At 31.5% G+C, this 12,442-nt stretch overlaps 1 protein-coding gene across 1 annotated transcript; it reads right to left on the bottom strand.

The window, feature by feature from the left end:
- Window positions 1-1,463: 1,463 nt before the first annotated feature.
- On the bottom strand, window positions 1,464-12,441 carry MS3_00003189 (uncharacterized protein; the record flags this gene model as incomplete). Its single annotated transcript, XM_012941840.3, has 5 exons — window positions 1,464-1,885; window positions 5,327-5,454; window positions 5,505-5,726; window positions 9,943-10,159; window positions 12,434-12,441. The coding sequence occupies 5 exons, from the start codon at window positions 12,439-12,441 to the stop codon at window positions 1,678-1,680; spliced, it is 783 nt and encodes a 260-aa protein (XP_012797294.3). The 3' UTR covers window positions 1,464-1,677.
- Between the last annotated feature and the right edge of the window lies 1 nt (window position 12,442).

The following is a 12,442-nucleotide window of genomic DNA, read 5'->3' as shown; positions in this document are numbered from 1 at the left end:
ACAGAACAATGTTTAGGGTCAAAACTCGCCGGACAATTAAAGTAAGGTTGCGGTTTACGGGAGTATATTTTCCAATAAACATGTGTTTAACAAAAAATATAAAATTATTCGCAACTATTTCAGGGCCAATGTCAACATATTTCCTCTGTATATTTAATTCAGCTCAGTTTTCTGGTTTTCTTAAATTGTCTGTCGAACAAAGTCGACCGAGAAAGAACACTAGATTGAGCAGAACAACGTGCACTTGTTGTCTTGTAATAGATCTTCATCAGCCGCCTACAACATGTATTAACCTAACATAAAAATTACGAAGGAAGGTTAACATATGTTTAGTATAACTGAACTCAAACATCAGTTAATATAAACGTATATCGATCTCGTACAGGTACGGAAATGGACTGAAGATGTAAGATATTTTAATTAAATGTTTTGCTCAGTTGAAGGTTACGAAACTTTGATTAGATCAAAAGTACACACGACAGTGGGATTTTAGATCAGAGACTACCTAGTAATATAAATAAACAGAAATTAGCACTCACTGGTTTTTAAAATATAGATGTCAGACTCTTTCTTCAACCAGCTGCTTCATCAAGTACCTAGGGTCCGAGGATAAGAATGAAACTTAATTAGATAGAACAATTTGCCAGCTTGAATTGGCGGGATGGTATGAATTAAAAGATATGAAGTTCTGAACAATTTTATGAAACATCTCTTATGTTGGTGGTCGATGAGATTCGATAACGAAACTTATTTCAAAGGTGTGTGCACAGGGAAACATTTTAAGTAAGTGCCATTAATTAAAGTATCCTGGGATAATGATGTGATATCCTGTTGGTGAGCAACAGACAATGTAGTGTAGAAAAGGGTAACTTCACTTAATCCAAACAATAAATATCCATTTATTATATAGCTTTATTTACACAGGGTGTGGAAGAATACTCATATCAGTAGAATGTCTATAAATACTGCGTAAATGATGTTGCCGTTTTGGATTAAACTGCTTTAAGTTATTAACTATAAAACTTAAATTATTCCAAGTGCTAAATCATAAACAAGATAAAAATACTCAATATCATATACTTGTTATTAGTATTAAACTAATCGTGGGTAGAATACCCTAATCTATGTTATCGATCTTAAAAGCAAATGAAAATAAGCACTGGTTGCTTATCGACTTTTATCAAGATTTCTTATCTTTATTGTTTCATAAGTTCAACTGCACTACCCTTTAAATAAAAAAAATTATCAGACTGAAATTCTCATGAAACAGAATTCGCCTACTGAATAACACCATTTAGTAGTATTTTCGTTATTTAAACTACCTAACTGTGTATTTTAGAGATGAACTATGAAAATATTATCGCATTATGCGTTAAGATACACTAATATCAACCATTGAATTGAATTTCACATTGATCACAATTACATAAATGGTCGGTTTTATAAAGAAACTCAAATTGTACATCTACATCATTCTATTGTAAGACAATGATAAAAATGTTATTTTAACAATCGTATTATTTTTATTTTAGAATGAGAATAAACATTGATGATATAATTTTGACGTTACAATACAAGCTGTTTTAAAGTGCTGCATGTGAAATTTTAAAGAAAAAAAAGAGTGGAAAAACTCTTGAAAGAAAAGTATAACAAACATCAAAATCATATGTCAACTGGTTAATATCTACCAGTAAGTGCTCTTGTTAATTCTGGTAAACTAATTTGTCCATCTCCATCACTGTCTAATTTACAAATGAAACTCTTCACCTCATTACGATTGAATTTGGCATGATGTCTTCTGAAATATGAACTTAATTCTCTATTTGTAACAAATCCATTGTGATTTTTATCAATGTCATTGAATATACATCTTACTTCCTCAGGACTGGTATAGAATGTAGAGAAAAAACAAATAGGATTCATTAATTAAAATTATTTCTGTTGGCTATCATGAATAAATTCAAAAACATTTTTCAACATACAGAAATCCTCTGGTATTCACAAAACATTCATCCACTTTAGGGTAAATAAACTAAGATAACCAAAAGCCCAATGCTGGATACTTATAGCCTTTTTCGTTTATTTTTTTCACCTGTTTAAATTAGAAGGGTTTCAAAATAATAAATTGTTGAATTCTAAGCAAGTATATGGTTGATAAGTTTTGAAGCAGACTGGGAATGTTTGCCTTCCTGTTTTTTTTATTTGATGTCGACTTCCGCCGAAATTTATCTTTAGTCCTCGTCATACTATATTAAAACTCACAAAATTACAACGACCTGCTTTTATGGAATTAAATAAGGTTCTAAAGTAGACTGAGGAAGTAGTGATATATAGTGCTATACACATGAATATAGAAACAATATTCGATGTGTGAGCCTTCCTGTCCTCTGGAAATCATCTTCCAAACTGATACAATCACAGGTTTATATGGCTAGGAGATATGTTGTTATGCGTAATTTTGTCTCTTTAGGTATCCAGTTATCCACTGAAATTGGACTTCAAGAAATATTGCATTAAATCAAAACATTAGTTCGCTTACATATGATAGAAAGTATTTACATGGAAAATAACTATGGCCATAACTTTTCACGATAATCACCGGAATAACATTTTCAAAAGGGAAAATACAGTCTTTTTTCTTTCTATTCTGTACATTTGTATGTAACTTAATTTCTTCAGTAAGCTAGCAGCAAATGTGACTTTCACTGATAAAATCGGTAGTTAATTTATTCACTAACTAGTTTCCCGTAATCTAAACGTGGTCGTATCCACCAACTATTTCCGATAAGACAATGTAAAAATAAAAAGACAACGTTATGCTTCTTTAAGTCAATGAATTTGATGCCAAAATAAAAATTCATCAACCATAATAAATATCATTATACAATTTTAGAAAATTCTTTAGCGAACTTCAGCATTAAACAAATCTGATGGTCAGAAATCAATACATTGCTTTGCTCTCTAGAAACTATATTGAATTAGGAATAGTAAAGGAAAGGTTTATTTGTTTGTTATTTTCTGCCTTTAATTCTTATAGGAAATCACATTTTGTATAACCTCAATTGAAGTGCGGTTTCTGATGATGATAATAATTGTTAGTTCAACTTAGTTATCCTGAAAACTTGAATAGCATAAAGTTGAGTGATTCGCTAATTAAAAGAAATGTCAGTAAAGCTAGTTTGTTTGCCTATTAAAAATGAAGAGTTAAACTTACTTAATGTGTCCTTAATGTATAATGTCCGATAGAATATAAAATTTTTTAAAAAATTCCTAAATTCTATCCTCTTCAGTGAACAAACCTAATGACATCTTAACTAGTTAGTTTTAATCTCTCCATACGTAGTTCTTCTCTATGAAATATTTCCGACTAAGTAGAAATAATAATTTAGTTGTATGTGCTAAGGAAATCTCATATTACTAGGTATTATGCATTACTTTTCTACATAAACTAATTATCTCCAGGCCTCTTTAGGAATACACACTTATATTTATCAGATGAGGATTTGAAGTTTAAATTTGGAAAAAAAATTAAGAATAAAATTTTTGTTGATATGACTGATAAAATGTTTCATGGTATTATTAAAATACAGCATTTGACGTACGTTATTGGTACATTCATGACTGAATTGGCTTTTGGCTTGTTGAACAGTTGTAGTTTCAAGTTGTTAAGTTGATACACACCAACAGTAAACAAATATTAGTAATTATAATATTGGTAAGTATTAAACTATTCTTTAAGTACTTTTATAGTAGTAGAAAAATACACTTAATAATAAAGAGGATTAAATGAACTCACATGTTTCTTCTTTAATGATAAAATATCAAGTGAATTTCATTCAATGAAACATTGTGACATTAAATTGTATATTGAAATTGAAATAATTTATATTTGAAAATACTTTTTTTCTTCTGTAGAACGATTGTTAACCATTTTGATTATGATCAGCTGACTCATAAAATAACGACAAGATGCTTGTTTCTCCCAAATGACTCACTTCAAGTGAAGTTATTAGCTTTTAGCATCTAGTAAACCGATATGTTAGAGATTGTATTAAAAAAACAGAGTACAAATCATTGACTCCATGTTGTGAATGAACAGTTTTGTTGATTATTATATAAGGTTTTGATGTAAGACATAAGTAATCTGTTGAAAATCAAAAGTTGATCAGTTTTGTTATTCAAAGGAAAAACCATTTAAATGATACAAATCAATGCAATTAACCCGCTAATGGGGTAAATTTTAATTATTTACTCTTAATTCTGTTAAATTATTTTCTGAGTTTTCCTTTCATAAAAACTCTGTAGTCAGTAAATTCTTATATATTTAACTTTGGCCAAATCCATCTAACTATCAGGATTAAAGTATTCTGTGTACTAACACTAAACTGTTCTTAAAATGTTTAAACCGTAAGTTTACTAGTAATGTTTTAATCAAACATAAAAATAACTTCACTCAAAATTCTAAGTAGAATTAGGTTCACTTTCATAACACTTTTGTGCACCAACTCCAAAGGATGTCTTTCATTCTAACAAATTTGCTTCATTATCAGACAAGCGAATTTAATTACCCGATTAACAAATTTTCTTATTCAACATACGTATATTTTTCCAATGTTATTCACTGACTTTAAAGTGCGTATTTGTTCTGTTGTCATAATTACGAAGTGTGTAACAATTTATTCCTACGAAGTCAGTAACGTTGTTTACCGAAATCTAGAGAATTATACAAAAACTAAGGACATAAATGAGAAAGTTATTATAACTAAGAAGGAAACTAGTATAGGGACAATGACGATTCATGAGCTGTTAGCGAAATTCGATGAAATAAAACATTTCAATAGCTTTCCAGATTTAGAATTCATGTTCTTTAATCCTGTTTATTTTTAATATTTACGAAAATTATTCGAAATGAACACTACCATTGTTATTGATATATATGGAAGAAAAGCACTTTTTCACACTTTCCCGAGTATATTTACCTCCACGTAATCTGAAATATACATGTACTTCTTGTAAAGAAATACGTCCATTGAGACTTACGTTGATTGTATCAAACAATCCACGCAGTTCTTCACCCATGAAATGAAAAACGGGGATAAGAGGTAAATCATATCAAACATATGTTATAGTTACATACGGTTGATGTGCTCTGCTAGATCTTATGGAAATGGACTGCGTCTCTATGAGTTTGGACATTGCTTAGAATCAACTATGCTAGATTATGTTCACTGGTGGTTGGCAGTGAAATTTGAAAATCGCTATGATTAAAGAGCTTTAAGCTCAGTAATCTTTTATAGTTCTCTAAGTATGTGGTCAAATTAAGAACATATGTAACTCAAAATAACTGTCAACCAACATCAAAGTCAGAATCTTCAATACGAACGTCAAGACAGTTCTATTGTACCGAGCTGAAACGTCGAGAACTACCACAAACATCATCAAAATATACAGGTACTTATAAACAGTTGTCTACGTAAAATACTCAGTGTCCGTTGGTTGCATACCATCGGCAACAGCATACTGTGGGAGAGAACAATCCAGCTTCCAGCTGAGGCGGAAATTAGGAAAAGACGATTGAAGCGGATAAGACACACATTGAGGAAATCACCAAACTGTATCACGACGCAAGTGACAACTTGGAATCCTGAAGGGAAATGGAAAAGAGGAATGGCAACGAACACAGTGAGTTGGGGATTGGAATTAGCCATGAAAAGGATGAATAGCAACTGGAAAGAAGTGGAAAGTATTAACTAGGACATAGTTGGATGGAGTATGTTGGTTGGTGGCCTATACTCCTCCATGACGTGAAACAGGCGTAAGTGAACAAGTAGGTATATAGGACAGAAATTCATGACTCTGTTCTTTTTAATCATGATCGCGTGTTAAATATAAAATGATCAGAACTAATTTTTAAGACAAAAACATGTTTAAGATTGCTCTGCTTGCTGGCTTCATTAATTAGAATATTATGAAATTATATTGTTATATCAGAGAATACAATCAATAATAAATTGAAATTTCTTGGACATGTATTGAAGTCCGCATTTTAAAATACCTATCAAAACAGTAATTTTCCTAGTGATATTGGCTGTTAACTACAAACATTCAGTGTATTATAAAATGTGTCTGCTTAATTATGCAAAGTAAACGAATAGATACTTTAATCCTTATGATTTGAGGTAGTTACAACTGTTCAGTAATTGATATCACATCAGTGCATGAAATGAAGTTAAAGGTCTTCCTGAACGTCAACTTTTACTACAAATGATAGTTTTTAAATAGTTTTAAGAAGGTTTTCAAATTGATTAATAAAGTTCTCCCTAAGTTGATCAATTATTCCCTACTAAACTATTGATGAAATTTCAAATATTTTACCAACCAATATCTCAGTGACCTCTGATATTAAAAACAATAGTTACGGAAAATGAACTCTAGGAAAACAAAACTTAAAAACAGTTTGAACCCAATTGGCTATATACACACACTTTGGTAATGAAATTTTCATTGTAAAGATGTCTATTGTTCTACGGAGTGCGTAGGCATAAAATAACAGTAAAAATGTATACGAAATTTTGCCTGATACGCACAAAATGAACAACATTTTACAGACACCGAACAAAATTTCGTTGGAAAATAAACTAGATGTACATTAATATTTTTCACATAAATTTTGTTTGTTATAACATCGTGTAAAAAGTATTTCATCGAACCGAGCTATTGAATCCACAGTCATTTGTTTCATGTTAATCTTTATTAATAATGACCAAAACTGCCTCATCTTTAGTATATAGCAATATTAATAACTACTTTTACGGTTTTCAACGTTTCATGGAAAACAAATTTACAAAAGAAAGCAAGAATAGAGTTATATTTGCAGAATAATATGATTTTATTTCGTCAGGTTCTCCTCAACTGCTTACACAACCTCCAATGTATAAAAATCATAATCATGAGATGTATTGAAAATATTCACCGGAAATGAATTGAATTGAAACTTCTTGTGATCACACGTCAGCATAATATAGTAAGGATTTTGATAAATTTAAGGGGCTAAATAAAATCTGCAAATGTATACCTCATGTAAGAAAATATTCTATAACATTGATGATTACAAAAGAGTGAAGAGTTAGAAATAATTAGTTATGTAGTGAACAAACACTAATATTAAGTAACAATAAAATACAATAAGTAAATCTTAGCCAGTGAAAAATAAAGTTATTCAATGACAAAAGTATAAAAATGATGTAACTATGTGTTCATGCATGAGAAAGAGCTGAAGATGATATTGTAACGTAACAAAATATAATTTGTTACAGGGCGGATGAAGATCAATAACTGTTTTTTGGACATAAAAATCAAGTTTCTGACACCTTAGAATATTTTTATAATTAGTGTTTGTTCACTACATAACTAATTATTTCTAACTCTTCACTCTTTTGTAATCATCAATGTTATAGAATATTTTCTTACATGAGGTATACATTTGCAGATTTTATTTAGCCCCTTAAATTTATCAAAATCCTTACTATATTATGCTGACGTGTGATCACAAGAAGTTTCAATTCAATTCATTTCCGGTGAATATTTTCAATACATCTCATGATTATGATTTTTATACATTGGAGGTTGTGTAAGCAGCTGAGGAGAACCTGACAAAATACAATCAAGTCATGTTATTTCGCTCAGGTCTTACTTTCCTTCAATAAAAATTGGAACTAATTGTTTGAAATCGACAGAAACAGGCCAACCATACAGCTAAATTATCAGTGACTTACTAAGACAACAGAATGATTTGAAAATTTGAGGTATCTGAAACAGTGTCCATTTAAAAGGGAGCGAGTAAAAGAGCGAGCGAAAAAAGGAGCGCAATAATAAATGCGACTATCAATAAGGAGCATATTAATAAAGCTTGCTAGACAATTTCACATTACAGAAAATATAAAGGTTATAGACGTGATAACGATTATGTATTTGCGGTGAAAATGTAATGATATATAAAATAAACTTATATCTCTTGATAGAATAATGAGAAGATGGAGATGATCCGAAAAATGTGATGTATTTACACCCTACAATTCGAACAATATGATCACACATATACTTGTCATGGCATTTTTGATCGAAATTAATAAAGGTCAGTTAAATGAAGGTTCAAGTGGAGATTATTATTTTCACAGTTGAATTCACGAGTCGATCTAAGCTAGATCACCATTGAAAATCTGAGAGGACTGGTCGGGTGTTTCACCCTATTACGGGACTCCTCAGCCGTGCGCGTCCACGATCCCTCGGTCTCGCGCGAGAACGCTTAATTTCTAGACCACTGAGCCGGCATTCAATAGTGTTAATTTCTAACTTGAACCAATCCATGATATTACGCAACCGTTCACCATCGTCTTCACAAAAGGCACGATTGAACTCCACTGGTCACAGCTTTTCACTAGAACTTCAGTAAATTGATTTTGAAGCCAGTCATTAGTGAGCTTACGAGTCTAAGGGTCCCGGGTTTGAATCCCGCGAGAGGGATCGTGGATGCGCACTGTTGAGGAGTCCTATGCTAGGAAGAGACAGCCATCCAGGGCTCCCAGGTTTTCAATGGTGGTCTGACATTCATCCATTCATGATATCAATTTAAATAATCCACTTAACGAGTCTTCTCTTTCTCATATGTCAACCAACTAGATGATAGAGCAGTTTTCGTCTCTCTCTACCCAAGCAGTTAGTCTCAATTCGAACTTACTCATTTCTAGCCTCAAGGTTAAACCAGTTAGCCTATCGATCAAGGACTCAATCTAGATCGATGCAAGTTCTCTTTTTTATATTATTGAGTAGACAGATCAAGGGCGTAACACCCTTTTGCAATGAATACCCTTATTAATATGCGTCCTTTTGAAAGTCTCAAATATTAATGCCAGTCTTTGTTAACGTGCGTCATTTTTATCCGCGTCTTTTTTCATCCGCTCTCTTGATAGTCACTCTCCTAACTGGAAAGCTAGAATCCATTTATAACTAATAAGTATATATTAGTGTGTTTCTAATATATATATAAATATTCGATTTCTAATCCATATAACTGTTATGGGTAAATCTCATAAACTGATTTGTCCTCACAAACGTTCTGCTACGACTACAATTAGGAATCTAAGAGATATATGCAGTGATTACTGGGTATCAGAAATAACTGGGTTTTGGGTGGGAAACTCGGGAAATAAAGTCAACTTGGCTGACTCCATGAAAACACACTCGTCGCTCTCAACTTATTAATAACGTGATCCGTGTTTTAAAGACATTCAATAACATAAACGCCACTTTGAATGAATACATATTTCTTGGCTTGTCTTCAAGCTTAAATGTGATCAAACAAAGCTCAAGTTGTATATCTGATTCAAACAGACGATCAAAGGTGGAAACTTATTTGCTTATTTGCCAAAAATTCAAACAGAATCTCTTTATTTGCGGGCTTAGGAAAACTTTTAGCATATACAATTGCAACATAGTAACTATGCTCAGATCGATGCAATGAAAGTGATATTCATGTTATTGAGCAGCCCAAAATTTCTTGAAGCATCGACTAACTAATAACAGATTCTAATGAAGTATTTCTAAGGAACAAGAAATGTCCTAAAATAGAAACTTTGATACGTCTAGGACTATGGATTGTTTCTTCCATTATTTCGAGAACATGAATATATCTCATCTTTCTACACGGTAAAATTATAATTTGTCTAAGTAATACTTTGAAACTTTTTGAATGTTATCCTCTGTATATTGTGTAATTAAACGTTTACACCCATCACTTCTTGAAGAAAACAAAAGAATATATTAAACATGTCTGTATATGTTAAATTAAGTAGATAACAGATTTTTTTAAAAAAACGTAATTAAAAATCTGAATTTTATGTATATAAGACTTCGTATTATTTATCGTGGCTTTAGATAACAAACTTTGGAAATATCTAAATTCCCTGATAAAGCTTTAGTCAGTTCTTCCAAACTAATTTGACCGTCCGAGTTGTCATCAATTTTCTTAACGAATTCCCTAACCTCCTTAGTGTTATATTTAGTAGAATTTGACCTCAGATAAGCCTTTATTTCTCTTTGTGATACAAGACCATTATGATTCTTATCAAGTTTTCCGAATAAATCACTAATGTCACCAATTCTAAAAAGAAAGATCAGAAAAAAGAATCACTTAGACTACGTAATTGGATGAAACGATCAAAAAATATCGATAACAAATTGATTTGCAATTAGAATTTTTGTTCAGTAGATAATGTCTTAGTCCAGCCTTGGGAAAATAAAACTTTAAGTTGTTAGTAATGAAAATAGCAAAAGATGGTAGGAAGCACTGAAGTATGATTTTTAGAGTCCTTCTTAACAAACAACAAGCATCGGATGCGTTACAAAATCACGCTCAGATAACCTCAGTGAACTTGAAAGTAATGGTGGCTGAAAACTTACATAAAAAGGATCGAAAACACAAAAATTCCAATGACCTAGTTATCGAATATGATAAATACTCGTCACATGCTTTTGAAAAGCATGTAGTTGAGACGGATCATATAAATAATCTTAACTCACCCTTTATATTATAGATGTGGTCTAGGTTGAAAACTCACATTCATTGAAGCCTTATGCGTGAAAAACTTCAAGTCTTTTTGTGTATACCCCAGTAAGTTGTATATTTATTAAACCTAACCCGTTAGTATCACTTGATTTCAGAGTGGTGTGATTTATACTGTTCTTGTTTATATTTTTTCCCTATGTTCTCATTTGCCTACTTTGACCTTTATTTTTTATAATGTCTTGAGTTAATGAGCAGTCAGAATGCACGAAATGTATCGCGCTAATTTAATCATTACATCAACCTGGGAACGCGTGAAAATAGTTTTGGATACGTAACGTAAGCGTATTCAGTTCACTTATTTGTAGACACTTGTCACCTTAGCTTTTAGTACGTTGCGCACTGTGAGTGCAGACGACGCACTCAGAAACATCTAACTTAATCATCATTCATTTGGCTTAAATAGATGTTCCTCGTTGTGAAGTGAATCAGCTTGTATTTACTCAATATCCCTCCGCACAAGATTATTACAAGTTAGCGAAAACTATACAGTCTCTCTTTAATAGACTGATCATTTTTAAATAGAAAAAGGGTAGCATAGTAAGCTGTTTATCAGGCCAAAGCAAATATGAGATAATTACTCTTCTGGGTAAGCAAGTTTGATCAAAGTAGTCTTGGATACTGTTCCAAGAGGTAAGTTGTTTTATGTACCGTCCAGAGAAACAAAACAAGAAAGGTTGTTTAAGTTTTTTCAGTTCCGAAACGATTCATGGCTCAACTAACAAACAGATATTCAATGGTAAAGATAAGATAACTCATACATTTAAATTATTCCTTATGTGATTAAAACCTCTACAGTTGCTAATCTAATTGACGATATCTATATTTAAATAGAATTATGTTAGCATACAATTTGTGCTCCATATTGAAAGTAAGGATTGTGACATATCTAGTGTTTAACATCAATGTTAACTTCAGAAAGTGATTTCAAATGCGTAAATAACAATCGCAGAGGAAATAAAATAAAAATAAGTAAACGTTAAACATACGACATTGGACTTGAGAAAAGATTGTTCATTGCCTCGTATTAAGTTGAAAGCACCCGGTAATACTATTATTTCTAACCACTGTTAACTATTTATACACCAGTTCAACCAGCTGAGTGACGAGTGGGCTTGTATAAATTGTACTCTTTATCTAATTTCTAAAAATCTCAGTACATAAATTAGTTTATTTAATGGATTTTTATTCAAAAGATAATTTAAAATCTCGATAAGAAATGAATAAAGAGAAAATGTGATTTTGCATGATGTAATCACAATACTGGTGAAACATGAGACCTTTTTTAGAACAAAAATTATAATCTGTAGGTGATTTGCATCACTAACTGACATCTGTTCGGGTTAGAGTGAACACCGCTATTCTGTCGTCCTATGAACTCCGCAGCAGTGGAATCGCAACCCAACTATGGATTAAACCCAAAGGCATTTTGTCACATGGCAAATGTTTAAACTTTAGACCAATGAGTTAGAATCCAATGGCTTGTGTTTACAACTTCAATTAATTCTCAGTACTGTACGACAATCATCCTCTCTGGTGTTAGACCATGACAAAATCCAACTACTAGTAAAACTATTCTCCATATAACATCTTAATTGTAATATAGGTGAATGCTTGCTAGTGAACCATAATATTTCTAAAAAATTCAATGAGTGTCTTATTTTATCACATATATGACGCACTACTGCAGAAGTTTGATAGTATCTAATGTAATTATATAACAAACAAGATATACTCACTTATTTTTAATTCGATGTAAAAATCTTTGTCAGTTTAATTAATCTAATATAATCAATGGAACTCATGAATAACTTAACCATT

The sequence above is a fragment of the Schistosoma haematobium genome, chromosome ZW (genome assembly GCF_000699445.3).
Source record: "Schistosoma haematobium chromosome ZW, whole genome shotgun sequence".
NCBI classification, from domain to species: Eukaryota; Metazoa; Platyhelminthes; class Trematoda; order Strigeidida; family Schistosomatidae; genus Schistosoma; species Schistosoma haematobium.
Note: the sequence above shows the minus strand (reverse complement) of the source record. Positions and strands in the feature narration are given on the sequence as shown.